Here is a 16,062-nt window from a genome sequence, read left to right as displayed (position 1 = left end):
TGGTGGTGCGTGGGTAAAATCACTCCGGAAGCCAGAAAAAAGCCATATTACAACCTGTGTTGTGATAATTGCGTTGTTTGCTCTATAACCTGTTTATTCATTTGCCTTGCTACCGCGATATATAGGCCTAAAGGTCGAGACAATAAGAAGACACAGCGGAAAAAATAATTCAACAACACCATTGTTTTATCACAAAACAGGATGGAAAACTGTCAGGTTTAGTCAAAAGTTTCCAGATTTTTCGGATCACCACACAACTATTGATTTAGAACCACAGAGTTGCCGCAAGTCGCAAAGAAAACAGGATCTGCCGCCACTATTCCAGCACAATTTCGATTTCAACATAATCAAATCAAAGTTTATTTGTCACGTGTGCCGAATACAACAGGTGAAATGCTTACTTACAGACTCTAACTCTAACCAATAGTGCAAAACAAAGGTATGTGTTGGTAATTAAAGAGAATTTAAAAAACAGTAAAAATACATTCGAAAATAAGAGCAGCAAGGCTATATACAGACACCTGTTAGTCAGGCTTATTGAGGTAGTATGTACATGTAGGTATGGTTAAAGTGACAATGCATATACGATGAACAGAGAGTAGCAGTAGCGTAAAAAGAGGGGTTGGCGGTTGGTGGGACACAATGCAGATAGCCCGGTTAGCCAATGTGCGGGAGCACTGGTTGGTCGGGCCAATTGAGGTAGTATGTACATGAATGTAGTTAAAGTCACTCTGCATATATAATAAACAGAGATTAGCAGCAGCTAAAAGAAGGGTTGGGAGGGGGAGGCACACAGTGCAAATAGTCCGGGTAACCATTTGGTTACCTGTTCAGGAGTCTTATGGCTTGGGGGTAAAAACTGTTGAGAAGCCTTTTTGTCCTAGACTTGGCACTCCGGTACCGCTTGCCATGCGGTAGTAGAGAGAACAGTCTGTGGCTGGGGTCTTTGACAATTTTTAGGGCCTTCCTCTGACACCGCCTGGTGTAGAGGTCCTGGATGGCAGGCAGCTTTGCCCCAGTGATGTACTGGGCCGTACGGACTACCCTCTGAAGTGCCTTGCGGTCGGAGGCCGAGCAATTGCCGTACCAGGCAGTGATGCAACCGGTCAGGATGCTCTCGATGTTGCAGCTGTAGAACCTTTTGAGGATCTCAAGACCCATGCCAAATCTTTTTAGTTTCCTGAGGGGGAATAGGCTTTGTCGTGCCCTCTTCACGACTGTCTTTGTGTGTTTGGACCATTCTAGTTTGTTGTTGATGTGGATACCAAGGAATTTGAAGCTCTCAACCTGCTCTAATACAGCCCCGTCGATGAGAATGGGGGCGTGCTCGGTGCTCCTTTTCCTGTAGTCCACAATCATCTTAGTCTTGGTTACGTTGAGGGATAGGTTGTTATTCTGGCACCACCCGGCCAGGTCTCTGACCTCCTCCCTCTACAGTGAATATACTAAAATATACCAAAAACAATTTAGTCCAACATAAGCTAAATATGTCCATGGTTCTGATGTATGTGTGCGTTCGTGCAAGTAAAAAAATATGTCGACTCGAAACTCCAACGTCATCCTCCTCTCTTTCATGTTAAACGGTCGAGCACTCTGTCATACAGTACAAGCTTTTATTTTTTGTTGTCCTAGACTACCTGGCTAAAATGCTTGCTCGCTAGTCTAACTTCCATTCATGAGCAACATTATTTAGTTAACATTAGCCCAACAGCTATCTACATATTGAACTTCCATCCTCGCAGGCCAGGGGCACAATAATGGATGGATTAGAATCGCTGTTATAATAATTGGCCCGTAAGGATAATTAAGTAAAACCACAAGTTCAAATCCCCATCTCCAACCATTGCTAATTTAGGAAGGGGCCAACTTTAGCTAGGTAGCTGCCAAAGGACAACGACATGCAACAATTCAAGTTGTTTCTGTCAATGACATATGCCCTCAATGCAATTTGATAGGAGTGACGCCAAAATCCAAACTGGCTTCCGTTGACACTTTTTTTTGGTGGGCCAGGACCATTCAGTTTGAGCTTGATCAGTTTAGCTCAATGCTGATTGGCTAATTTTTATGCTTTTTTAAATACTTTTTTTTGTCAAGGTAGGCCAAATGCTCCATTCAATGCTACGGGCGGTAACAATGTCATACTCGTTTGGACCAAAAAGCATCAGATAGATGGCCTACACGTAGAGAGTCAGGGGGGCGCTGTTTCGCTTTCTCCTGTGAGATACATTCAGCCTCTTGCGAATTGAAAGGAAATTATGAAACACAGAGAGATGAAAGATGCATCATTTTTTAATTGGTGAATTCTTTGGGGGGAAGCATGACTTCCCTTGGCACCATGAATACACGCCACTGCCCCCTCCCATCATTGCTGTTGGCAGTTGCCTTGTTGGTGAAGTTGCTCATCAACTAGCAGATTAAATACAAACTGCATAATTAGGCAACCGTTCAATAATTGACCCAAAAACATGGACGAGTAGCTAGCCAGTGCTGGTAAGACTGAACAAGCCAAAGTGGTCATGTGACAGTGCTATACTGAACAATTGAGGTAAGGTTCTCAGGCTCAGTAACTGCTGCTGTGTCTTGGCCAGCAAAAAGTCATTTTGGTGAAAGTGGACCACACTTTGGCATGCTATTTCCTAATTAAAAGTGTATATATTTGTTTTATGGCTGGGCAACTAAGACTCCAGTGGTTGTTTAATGGCTTGTATATTGACATGTTCTCTAATTTCACTTTTACAGACAAAGGGACACAAGAAGATGCCAGTCTGAAGAAAATGTATATTTTACAATATTATAGTAAATACATTTTTTTTATTGATTAAATCAACCATGTATTGAGGAAATGATGGAACACTTTACACAGTAAATGCCAAAATGTGTCATCCTTTACCACAAGTAATCAATCAGATATGGAAAGCCGTATACAATATTAATTTCACTTGTCAGATTTAGTACATTAATCTAATCAACTATATACATTCTGTTTAAAAGCTAGGGAGTTACATTCTTGTAGTTACTGGAAAAATGATATGGATACATCTAGATTGAATGTAGGTATATACAAGCCCATGAAAAATGCATCAAATTGCAACCTCATTGGTTGCAATTCATCAGAACGGGGAAAACCTGGTCTCTGTGTCAAGATCATGTTCCTGTATGGGAAAGATCATTTTAATGACATAAATTACAAATTAATGTCAATCATTGCCTAGATCAACTAACCTTGTGTGCATATATCAAAGGGTCTGATGTTCATATGGCTCACCTGATTGAGCTTCTTGAACTCCACAACCTGGAAGAAGATGTGCTCCAGGATGTGTTTGGCATCCCTCTGATCTTTATCCAACTTCCCCGTCACCCCCAAGATGTCCCCACACTTCCTCACGTAGAACTCTAGATCATCGTCTGTGCCTGCAGGAAGAACAACAACGTCATTAAGTCAAATAAGACCTGGGGTTAACACTGACATTGTCGGAGATCAGCTAACAAAATAGTAGGATGTAGTATGACGGTTCAACACTTACATTTGTTGGAGAGCTGTGCCAAACGCACCTTCTCAGAAGAGAAGGTTTCATCCAGGTCAAAGAGGTCAAGCATGGGGGGAGGCAGATCCCTGAAGGCAGGCGGGAAGACCTGCTCAAAGCAACCCATAGGAGAAAACAGACAGATCTTGGAGGGATGGCAAATTGGTCATTTTCTACAATGATCAAGTGTGTATAGTCTCATCACTAAATCCCAGTCAATAAGCTCAATTTGAATACAATCACTAATGCACATGCCATTCTCAGTTGAGTGTATAGAACCCACACAATGGTTGAGCTAGAGGAGATTGTGTAGAGCTAGTGAGGGTTGCTGAGGGGAAACTTACAGCAGGCTCCAGCTGTGGAAGGGGAGTCTCAAACTGAGGTGTGATCAGCTGGAGAGGCTCGTGTTTAACATTCATCTGCTTGTAGGAACTGCAGGAGGACAAGTCAAACACATTGTCAACAAACATACCGTAAGATCAAGGACCTCAGCCACCCGAGTCACGACCTGTTCACCCCGCTACCATCTAGAAAGCAGAGACAGTACAGGTGAATCAAAGTTGGGGCAGAGACACTGAAAAACAGCTTCTATCTCCAGGACATCAGACTGTTAAATAGTCACCACTAGCCGTCCTCCGCCCATTACCCTAAACTTATAGTTACTGTTACTTGCCAGCTACCACCCGGTACTCAACCCTGCACCTTAAAGACTGCTGCCCTATGTACATAGTAATTGAACACTGGTTACTATAATAATGTTTACATACTGTTTCACCCACTTCTTACGTATCTACTGTATTCCAGTCAAGGCTCATCGTATTTAACTACTGCTGTACATACAGTGCCTTGCGAAAGTATTCGGCCCCCTTGAACTTTGCGACCTTTTGCCACATTTCAGGCTTCAAACATAAAGATATAAAACTGTATTTTTTTGTGAAGAATCAACAACAAGTGGGACACAATCATGAAGTGGAACGACATTTATTGGATATTTCAAACTTTTTTAACAAATCAAAAACCGAAAAATTGGGCGTGCAAAATTATTCAGCCCCCTTAAGTTAATACTTTGTAGCGCCACCTTTTGCTGCGATTACAGCTGTAAGTCGCTTGGGGTATGTCTCTATCAGTTTTGCACATCGAGAGACTGAAATTTTTTCCCATTCCTCCTTGCAAAACAGCTCGAGCTCAGTGAGGTTGGATGGAGAGCATTTGTGAACAGCAGTTTTCAGTTCTTTCCACAGATTCTCGATTGGATTCAGGTCTGGACTTTGACTTGGCCATTCTAACACCTGGATATGTTAATTTTTGAACCATTCCATTGTAGATTTTGCTTTATGTTTTGGATCATTGTCTTGTTGGAAGACATCTCCGTCCCAGTCTCAGGTCTTTTGCAGACTCCATCAGGTTTTCTTCCAGAATGGTCCTGTATTTGGCTCCATCCATCTTCCCATCAATTTTAACCATCTTCCCTGTCCCTGCTGAAGAAAAGCAGGCCCAAACCATGATGCTGCCACCACCATGTTTGACAGTGGGGATGGTGTTGTTCAGGGTGATGAGCTGTGTTGCTTTTACGCCAAACATAACGTTTTGCATTGTTGCCAAAAAGTTCAATTTTGGTTTCATCTGACCAGAGCACCTTCTTCCACATGTTTGGTGTGACTCCCAGGTGGCTTGTGGCAAACTTTAAACTACACTTTTCATGGATATCTTTAAGAAATGGCTTTCTTCTTGCCACTCTTCCATAAAGGACAGATTTGTGCAATATACGACTGATTGTTGTCCTGTGGACAGAGTCTCCCACCTCAGCTGTAGATCTCTGCAGTTCATCCAGAGTGATCATGGGCCTCTTGGCTGCATCTCTGATCAGTCTTCTCCTTGTATGAGCTGAAAGTTTAGAGGGACGGCCAGGTCTTGGTAGATTTGCAGTGGTCTGATACTCCTTCCATTTCAATATTATCGCTTGCACAGTGCTCCTTGGGATGTTTAAAGCTTTGGGAAATCTTTTTGTATCCAAATCCGGCTTTAAACTTCTTCACAACAGTATCTCGGACCTGCCTGGTGTGTTTCTTGTTCTTCATGATACTCTCTGCGCTTTTAACGGACCTCTGAGACTATCACAGTGCAGGTGCATTTATACGGAGACTTGATTACACACAGGTGGATTGTATTTATCATCATTAGTCATTTAGGTCAACATTGGATCATTCAGAGATCCTCACTGAACTTCTGGAGAGAGTTTGCTGCACTGAAAGTAAAGGGGCTGAATAATTTTGCACGCCCAATTTTTCAGTTTTTGATTTGTTAAAAAAGTTTGAAATATCCAATAAATGTCATTCCACCTCATGATTGTGTCCCACTTGTTGTTGATTCTTCACAAAAAAATACAGTTTTATATCTTTATGTTTGAAGCCTGAAATGTGGCAAAAGGTCGCAAAGTTCAAGGGGGCCGAATACTTTCGCAAGGCACTGTACCTTTTCTATTCATCTACTGTCTATACACACCATCATATACATTTTTATTCCGGACTCTGACATTGCTCGTTCTGATATTTCTTAATTCCTTTATTTTATTTTGGGATGTGTGTGTATTATTAGGTATTACTGCACTGTTGGAGCTACAAACATTAGCATTTTGCTGCACCTGTGATAACATCTGGAAATGATGTGTACACGACCAATAAAATTTGATTTTATTTATGATTTAAACATGCAGGCATGGAAGACAAAACAGCCTTTACCCACTTCCACTATGGCCTACTGTAGTGAAAACTGATGTCTCCAGTTTATAAAGCAGTATGTGTTCTCACCTGATGACTTGGGGCAACGTGTTTGTTGATAGTTTGAGTAGAGACATGTCAAACAGGGAGGTAAAGTCTCTTGGATTTTCCTCTCCCTCTTGCAAGCATACTCGCAGTCGCTCAGACAGGCAGCCTGTGTCTGGCAGCATGGTGTAATCTGTGATCTGAGCCAAACAGAACGTGAAGTGTCACTTCTAGGACTCAAAGGTAAAACTGCAGATCCTAAAACATGCCTTGGCTTCTCACCTCGGGGTCCTCTGCATCTATCTGGTTCAGAATAATGTTATCACCCATGAGCCACTGGAAAACGACATCCTGTATAACAAAAAGAGAAAGGGCACATTACAACCGAATGGAGTCAGTAGGGGATCAAATAGTGGATCACCAACCATTACCATTGCAGTGCTATATGGATCACACTCTCACAACTATTCTTGTGTTACTGTGAAGACGTTAACAAGCCTCCCATCAGGAAGTCGTCAAATACCCTTTTCACACAACTGAGCTGAGCAAAGATATGCACAGCCATGCTGTACTGCCCTGGCCTGTTTATGCACCCATCATAGTTGCTGGAACCATTCTGGAAAGGACAAAAATCTCTAAACCAACACATTGCAGTTGGGTTGGCATGATCGTGTGAAAAGGGTAAAAGAGCCTACATTATTGGCTCTCAAACGTGACAAGTCTGAGTGTTTATAGACAGACACTCCACTCACCATTATTTTACTGTTCTCCTCTTTGTCCAGGTACTGGTCACTGAACATGTGACAGGACCCCATCACTGCCAGTTTGCCTGCCTCCTAAATTACAAAAAAAAATAACAATTGACACAACTAGTAAATAACTGACATACTGTATCTTTGAAAAACAACGCATGATCATGTTGTATTGTGTTGGCAGGAGGTCAACGGGAGCTCCTCACCTTGACCTGATAGAAGGCGAGGACAGGCCTGTTGAGGGGGAAGCAGACGGACCCAGTGGAGAGAACAGCCACAGCAGGCTTCATCACGCTCAGTGTCGCTCCATACGGGTACACAAATGTGAGGGCCCTGTTCAAGTACACATTAAGAATACAGGTTGAATTTTTTTTACCAGGGGGGCACTGGACAAGCCAAACTGCAATCACTGTTTCACTCATTGGTTTGCTTGTTTAACAAGGGCCAACCGCTTTTGGCAAATCTGCCTGTTTGTTTATGTTTGGCATATGATATGATTAAACATGAAATTGGGATAATATTTCTGTTGTCTGGTGAGTGTTGGCAGTTATAAACATGAAAACAAACATACACTTGGCAATGATGACATGAAAACTGAGAAGACCTACTGTGCATTGTTCCCGACACTTTCATCTTCGATGATCCCCGTCACCACTTTGCCTGCAGCCCGACTGATCTCTCTAAAGGATTAAAAGCGAGATGCTTGTACAGTAGCACAACAATGCATGTGTCTCATAGCTTGTGAAAGTATCAACCCCATTATCCTTTTCTGCTACATTTACTTAATTGGCATTGACAAGAAAGCAATGATAAAAGCACTATTACTTTGGGACACACCAAATATCCAAATGTCTAAATGGTTAATCAACTAACCTGTTCAGAACACCATTGGACACAAGTGCTTCTTTTGGATGGAAATACTTGTAGTAAACATTCCTCACGACAGCATCTACAGTAAAACAGAGAACGAAGACAAGACACTCATCATCAATAAAACTCTGACAGTGAAATATCTGGATGACCACAATCGGAGTCACAAGGTCTATTCTCATACGATCCTCACCATTGTTGACCATTATCCCAAACTCCTCAAGGAGGAAGTTGATATTGGTGTCATACTTCATCTCCCCTCCTTCACCCAGCATCACAAGGACATCTCCTCCCCCATCCAGGTACTGCTTCAGGACCTCCAACTGAACAAGAGAGGGCAAATCAATGTCTGACTCAAAACATAAAGCAACCAACATACAGTGTTTAGGTTGGCAGAAAAATGTTCTATATTAGTGGAATGTGTTGCTGCAGAATTGCAATGCAGGGACACATCAAACGTTGATATGAAACTTTTAAATCTGTTCTTTGAATATCCTGATTACCCTGCCCAAAACTCCATCCAAAGGCATGTCATTTGACCTCCTACAACTGACCAGCAACACACCTCAGCTGCAGTGAACTTTTCCCTGGGGCCAGCAGTAATCCACAACTTCACACCATTCAACTTCTCCAAGGAGAGCTCCTCTTTCATGCTGTGCAGGAACAAACATAAAACCACATATGAGTAAGTAACCTTATTATGATGACAAATACGTGACTACAATGCATTGTTCTTATGTAGTTACAGCAAACAATATAGTCAGCTAACTAGCTTCCTAACGTTAACTTACCTCTGAATCTTCCATTGTGCCCTGAGTCTCTTCTGCAGGGACTTGTAACCATTGTTGGCAGTGAACAGTTCTCTCTTGGATGCGTTAAAAACAACACTGCTGCGCTGCTCCTTCTCCATTGTATGTTAACTTCTATTTAAAGACCTGTGACAAACACGTTGTTACATTATTGCATTGCGTAGCTATATGATGATCTACTCAACGTTAGCTAGCTAGCAGCTAAGTTAGCTAGCTAACTTACACAAATCGTCACGAGCGAGTAAAGTGTTGAAGGAACAATAATTTGCTGTTTCTTTCTATATTTGAACAAAGTAGCTAAATCCCTAATGCATCTTAAAATATTAACGGATTTCTATTTTTAAAAAAGGATAATAATCGTTGTAAGTGAAGTTAGCTGGCTAGTTAAATACCTCAAGAAACCATCTTCCAGTGGCTCAAAATGGTGCATTGTGGGTACAAAACTGATCCACAAGAGTAACCATGGGCGCTACATGCATAGCAACAGGAGAAGGGATCACAGACACAGGTTCTCTCTTCCCCGCGGATACTGCCCACACTGTAGCAATACATGCTCCACGGTCTCTTTTTCCTGGCAATAATCACGCTTTCCTATCACATTTAAAGTCTTATTTAACCGGCTGTGTCGCATCTTTCCACCGAGTTGGGCCTCTCTTCTTCTTTTTATTGGCAAATCTACATCACTATATTCTCTTAACTAACCCTGAATTTCTAATAAAATAAAATAATTCCCTACAAACCTGGCTAATCCCATCACCACCACCCAAAATATCACCCACTCCCCTATCCCGTCCAACCTCTGTGAACCTGTCAAACGACCTCTCCCGTTCAACATCATACATTCCACAAAATAATATATGTTCAACTGTTTCCTCTACCATACAGCCATTATACCTTCCAGTACAATGTTTCCCTATCAATTTCAAAGAGTTATTCAATCCTGTATGCCCTAGCATAACTTCCTTCCATTATATGACACTATCTCCCGTACAGATTTCCTTGTACTATAAAAATGTCTGCCTTTACTACTTTCATCCCAGGGTCTCTGCCAGCAATCTAACCCATTTTTCCAGAATCAATGTTTTAATTTCCCCTCTACCAAACTGCACCTGTATATCCACAATATTATTTTTCACAGCTTTTTTTGCTATTATATCTACTATATCATTTCCATAAACTCCTGTATGAGCTGGAATCAAACAGAACTGAATTTCAATACCATTTCTTTGTAAGCCCAACAACAGCATCATATATATATATATATATATATATATATATATATATATATATATATATATATATATATATATATGTCAATCAGTGTTGCTTCCTAAGTGGACAGTTTGATTTCACAGAAGTGTGATTGACTTGGAGTTACATTGTGTTGTTTAAGTGTTCCTTTATTTTTTTGAGCAGTATATATATATATACACTGCTCAAAAACACTGCTCAAAAAAATAAAGGGAACAAAAAAAAATAAAGGGAACACTTAAACAACACAATGTAACTCCAAGTCAATCACACTTCTGTGAAATCAAACTGTCCACTTAGGAAGCAACACTGATTGACAATACATTTCACATGCTGTTGTGCAAATGCGATAGACAGGTGTAAATTATAGGCAATTAGCAAGACACCCCCAATAAAGGAGTGGTTCTGCAGATGGTGATCACAGACCACTTCTCAGTTCCTATGCTTCCTGGCTGATGTTTTGGTCACTTTTGAATGCTGGCGGTGCTTTCATTCTAGTGGTAGCATGAGACAGAGTCTACAACCCACACAAGTGGCTCAGGTAGTGCAGCTCATCCAGGATGGCACATCAATGCGAACTGTGGCAAGAAGGTTTGCTGTGTCTGTCATTGTAGTGTCCAGAGCATGGAGGCACTACCAGGAGACAGGCCAGTACATCAGGAGACGTGGAGGAGGCCGTAGGAGTGCAACAACCCAGCAGCAGGACCGATACCTCCGCCTTTGTGCAAGGAGGAGCAGGAGGAGCACTGCCAGAGCCCTGCAAAATGACCTCCAGCAGGCCACAAATGTGCATGTGTCTGCTCAAACGGTCAGAAACAGACTCCATGAGGGTGGTATGAGGGCCCGACGTCCACAGGTGGGGGTTGTGCTTACAGTCCAACACCGTGCAGGACGTTTGGCATTTGCCAGGAACACCAAGATTGGCAAATTCGCCACTGGCGCCCTGTGCTCTTCACAGATGAAAGCAGGTTCACACTGAGCACATGTGACAGACGTGACAGAGTCTGGAGACGCCGTGGAGAACGTTCTGCTGCCTGCAACATCCTCCAGCATGACCGGTTTGGCGGTGGGTCAGTCATGGTGTGGGGTGGCATTTCTTTGGGGGGCCGCACAGCCCTCCATGTGCTCGCCAGAGGTAGCCTGACTGCCATTAGGTACTGAGATGAGATCCTTGTGAGACCATATGCTGGTGCGGTTGGCCCTGGGTTCCCTCCTAATGCAAGACAATGCTAGACCTCATGTGGCTGGAGTGTGTCAGCAGTTCCTGCAAGAGGAAGGCATTGATGCTATGGACTGGCCCGCCCGTTCCCCAGACCAGAATCCAATTGAGCACATCTGGGACATCATGTCTCGCTCCATCCACCAACGCCACGTTGCACCACAGACTGTCCAGGAGTTGGCGGATGCTTTAGTCCAGGTCTGGGAGGAGATCCCTCAGGAGGCCATCCGCCACCTCATCAGGAGCATGCCCAGGCGTTGTAGTGAGGCCATACAGGCACGTGGAGGCCACACACACTACTGAGCCTCATTTTGACTTGTTTTAAGGACATTACATCAAAGTTGGATCAGCCTGTAGTGTGGTTTTCCACTTTAATTTTGAGTGTGACTCCAAATCCAGACCTCCATGGGTTGATAAATTTGATTTCCATTGATAATTTGTGTGTGATTTTGTTGTCAGCACATTCAACTATGTAAAGAAAAAAGTATTTAATAAGAATATTTAATTCATTCAGATCTAGGATGTGTTATTTTAATGTTCCCTTTATTTTTTTGAGCAGTGTATATTACCACCTTTTTCTCCCCAATTTCACGATTATCCAATTGCGATCCATTTACGATCTTGTCCCATCACTGCAACTCCCCAACCTTGCTCGGAAGCGGCGAAGGTCAAGTCATGCGTCCTCCGAAAACATGACCTACCAAACTACGGTTCTTAACACCCGCCCACTCAACCCGGAAGCCAGCTGCACCAATGTGGAGGAGGAAACACTGTTCAACTGACGACTGAAGTCAGCCTGCAGGCGCCCTGGACCACCACAAGAAGTCGCTAGAGTGCAATGAGCCCATTAAAGCCCCCGCCCCCTGGCCAAACCCTCCCCTACCCTGGACAACGCTGGGCCAATTGTACGCTTCCCTATGGGACTCCCGGTCACGGCCGGTTGTGACACAGCCTGGGATCGAACCCGGGTCTGTAATGACGCCTCATGCAGTGCCTTAGACTGCTGCATCACTCGGGAGTCTAGCATCGTTATTTCAAACCATAAATCCTCACGTTCTGACTTTCCAGATCGTAAACTACACAAAACTGATGCAGAGTCCCAACATATTACTACTCTTCTCTTTTTTGCATAGATTAACATCGAACTCAGGAATAAACACACCTGTTCCTGTCTTCCCATACATGGCATCCTTTGAACCATCTACAAGACAAGAATAAAACTGATTAATAATATATTGATCCACTATTGTTTCTACGTTACCTTCTTCACACCACTGTTTATTTTTCTTCGATCAGGCTAAGAACAACATGTGGTCTTGTATAAAACCACACCTCTTCCTCTCTGTCAGCAGTCAGTCTGTAACATCAGCCAGGAAAGGAAGCCAGCTCATGTCGTGTTCAAATCAACTTGAAACTCAGAAGTCTCTGACTTCACTGCGTTCATGACAACTGGGAATTTGTGAAAAATCGCTTTGAACGGTCATCCATCTCGAAATTCCAACCCAGGAATTCGGGAACTTACTGACCTGAAGATCACTGACGTCATAATTTGAATTCCCAGTTGTCTTGAAAGCACCAGTATCCTAATCCACCAGGTACATTTATGTCAGGGGAGAACAACTCATTGTCAGGGGAGAAAACAGAAAACAGGATCCCCCATTATAGTGGAGGGGGAAATGGCAATCTTCATGATCAAGCTTTGAGTAAATAAATACACATTTCGAAGACAATCATAGTACCAATAATTGCTAATATTACACCCGATGTATATCCTGCTATTGCTGCCCCAGTCAAGTGGTAGGCCACACAAGCTCACAGAACGGGATCGCCAAGTGCTGAAGCACGTAAATATTGTCTGTCCTCGGTTGCAACACTCACTATCGAGTTCCAAACTGCCCCTGGAAGCAACGTCAACACAATAACTGTTTGCCGGGAGCTTCATGAAATGGTTTTCCATGGCCGAGTAGCGACACACAAGCCTAAGAACACCATTTGCAATGCCAAGCGTTGGCTGGAGTGGTGTAAAGCTCTCCGCCATTGGAATCTGGAGCTGTGGAAACACGTTCCCTGGAGCAATGAATCCCGCTTCACTATCTGGCAAGTCGACTGACGAATCTGGGTTTGGCAGATGCCAGGAGAACACTACCTGCCCGAATGCATAGTGCCAACTTTGGTGGAGGAGGAATAATAGTCTGGGGCTGTTTTTCATGGTTCCGGCTAGGCCCATTAGATCCAGTGAAGGGAAATCTTAACGCTACAGCATACCATGACATTCTAGATGATTCTGTGCTTCCAACTTTGTGGCAGCAGTTTGGGGAAGGCCCTTTCCTGTTTCAGAATGACAATGACCTTGTGCACAAAGCGAAGTCCATACAGAAATGGTTTGTAGAGATCGGCGTGTAAAAACTTGTCTGGCCTGCACAGAGCCCTGACCTCAACCCCATCGAACACCTTTGGGATGAATTAGAACTCCAACTGCAAGTCAGGCCTAATCGCACAACATTAAAATCATCCAACCTCATTAAATCTGAATGGAAGCAAGTCCACGCAGCAATGTTCCAACATCTAGTGGAAAACCTTCCAAGAAGGGTGGAAACTGTTATAGCAGGAAAGGGGGGACCAACTCCATATTAATGCCTATGATTTTAGAATGAGATGTTCGACGAGCAGGTGTCCACGTACTTTTGGTCATGTAGTGTATTTGCAACTGCTCAGATAAAAAAAATCTTGGTCGACCAACAGCCTATTGACCAAACAATAGACCAGTCGACTAAATGGGGTCAGCCCTAAATGTAACAATCATTTATTGTTGCCATCGGTGCATTTCTTACAAATAACCTGTCGATCCATCTTTAAAGCCAATGGGACTGTCATCAAACGCTTTTAGCTCTTGCTTTTTTACTCATTGTATTGATGAATTTCATCATCGACAATACTTCGCAAACTCAATGTGCAATCAAATGTTATATGAATGCTTCCTTCCAGGGAAACAGAGGTCTGTCCTCAGCTAGGTGCTCACTTGGATTTATGCCAAGCTTTGACTCAGTGCCAGTGCCTAGTCATTACTCGATTACTTTATTGTATCACTATGATAACGCTATGATGTCCAATGTGTAAGACGAGTATGAGACATCTCATCTCCTGTTTTTACTCTAGTGCCCCTTACATCTATGGTAAACACTGGGTAACAACTCAGGGGAGTGTTTTGAGCAGCTCCAGTACCAAGGGGTCCTGAGGATGGATACATGTGATGAGGTGGAGGTCAAGGTGCCAGTCGATATGATATACACAGATGTCCCGGACAGAGTGATTGAAGTGCTGCAGGACATCTACCCAGCCGCTAGCCAACTAGAGCAAGAGCTTCTCCAGAGTGTCTCTGCCAGAGCCATTGTAAAAGCGGTCGTGCAGCAGATCAATGCAGCTCTGTCTAGGGCCCTCCAAATAACCTGCTTATATCGTAATTACTTACTATGGTGGGATCTGCCAAGCACTATAGCGAAGATGGGTTGGCAGCTGTTGAGGGCCATGGAGTTCCTTTGATCACCCCTTCAGCAGACATCTTTGGTAATGAGGAAGGAAGTAGACCATTCAAATGTCGTTCTAACATTTTCCTTTGTGTCATGTCAGTGAAACTGAGAAGTATCTCCAAAGGGATTAAACAGAGTAACAAGGGAGCACAACAAGAGCACAGGCTACTTGTTGAACTGCCATCTTCTAGCAAGAGTCAGCAGAGGAAGCTGGGTCTAGTACAGTTTCTGAACCCTCTAGGGAGATCACTGAGGTCAGGGAAGTCCTTCAGTCAGAATCAGACGATCCTCTACCATTGGGGCAATGCTCTACAACGTTGGGTTCATGCCGCAGGAAGGACATGTTGATAAAGGCTTGTCCAAGGCTTGTTCCAGGACAACTTCTTTAGCACCACTTTCTCAATTGATGAGTCCCAGAAGACTGTCGCTACTATGAGCACTTCTGGAAGTGGCAGGGGTACTAGCATTATCACTACCCAGAAACCCCACTGCAGAGTCTGCACCACCAGGAAGGAGGTCTCTTCAGAGAAAAGAGTGGCCGAAAGTGACAGAAACAGCCTTGCAACCTGGTCAGATGCAGAGGGATTTAGTACTGCAGAAATGGCTGTATTGGAGCTAATGGAGAGGATGGTGCTCAGCCGGGAGGATGTAGCATCCGGAGCCTGGAGAGCCTCCTCTCCTCTAGTTGTCTCCGTCCTCACACTGACAATTTAGTCGACCAGCTGCACGATCTTTTGACTGTAAACAGCACTTTTACTGTTCTGCCGAAGTCCAAAATAACAGGGGAACTCAAGGAAGGGTTTTCTATAGATGGCATATGCTCTCACCGAGAGATCTACACTCAACAAAAATATAAATGCAACATGTAAAGTGTTGGTCCCATGTTTCATGCACACACAAAAAAATCCCAGAAATGTTTCATATGCACAAAAAGCTCATTTATTTCAAATGTTGTGCACAAATTTGTTTCCATCCCTGTTAGTGAGAAGCTCTCCTTTGTCAAGATAATCCATCCACCTGACAGGTGTGGCATATCAAGAAACTGATTAAACACCATGATCATTACACAGGTGCACCTTGTGCTGTGGACAATAAAATGCCACTTTACAATGTGCAGTTTTGTCACACAAAATAATGTCTCAAGTTTTGAGGGAGCGTACAATTGGCATGCTGACTGCAAGAATGTCCACCAGAGCCGTTGCCAGAGAATTGAATGTTAATTTCTCTACCATAAGCCGCCTCCAATGTTGTTTTAGAGAATTTGGCAGTACATCCAACCGGTCTCACAACCACAGACCCTGTGTAACCACACCAGCCCAGGACCTCCATATCAAACTTCTTCACCTGC

The 16,062-nt window shown here is 43.4% G+C and overlaps 1 protein-coding gene across 1 annotated transcript; it reads right to left on the bottom strand.

Moving 5' to 3' along the window:
* Nucleotides 1–2,758: 2,758 nt before the first annotated feature.
* On the bottom strand, nt 2,759–9,258 carry ift52 (intraflagellar transport 52 homolog (Chlamydomonas)). The gene is made up of 14 exons (XM_024426779.2): nt 9,110–9,258; nt 8,700–8,843; nt 8,474–8,561; nt 8,102–8,231; nt 7,912–7,987; nt 7,647–7,718; nt 7,245–7,371; nt 7,039–7,122; nt 6,569–6,637; nt 6,332–6,486; nt 3,869–3,956; nt 3,525–3,633; nt 3,266–3,411; nt 2,759–3,152 (listed from the first exon to the last, which is right to left on the bottom strand). The coding sequence occupies exons 2-14, from the start codon at nt 8,816–8,818 to the stop codon at nt 3,111–3,113; spliced, it is 1,305 nt and encodes a 434-aa protein (XP_024282547.1). The 5' UTR covers nt 8,819–8,843; nt 9,110–9,258; the 3' UTR covers nt 2,759–3,110.
* Between the last annotated feature and the right edge of the window lie 6,804 nt (nt 9,259–16,062).

Source organism: Oncorhynchus tshawytscha, linkage group LG07 (assembly GCF_018296145.1).
Source record: "Oncorhynchus tshawytscha isolate Ot180627B linkage group LG07, Otsh_v2.0, whole genome shotgun sequence".
Classification (NCBI taxonomy): Eukaryota; Metazoa; Chordata; class Actinopteri; order Salmoniformes; family Salmonidae; genus Oncorhynchus; species Oncorhynchus tshawytscha.
The sequence above is the reverse complement of the archived record's forward strand: the minus strand, read 5'-3'. Positions and strand labels throughout refer to the sequence as shown.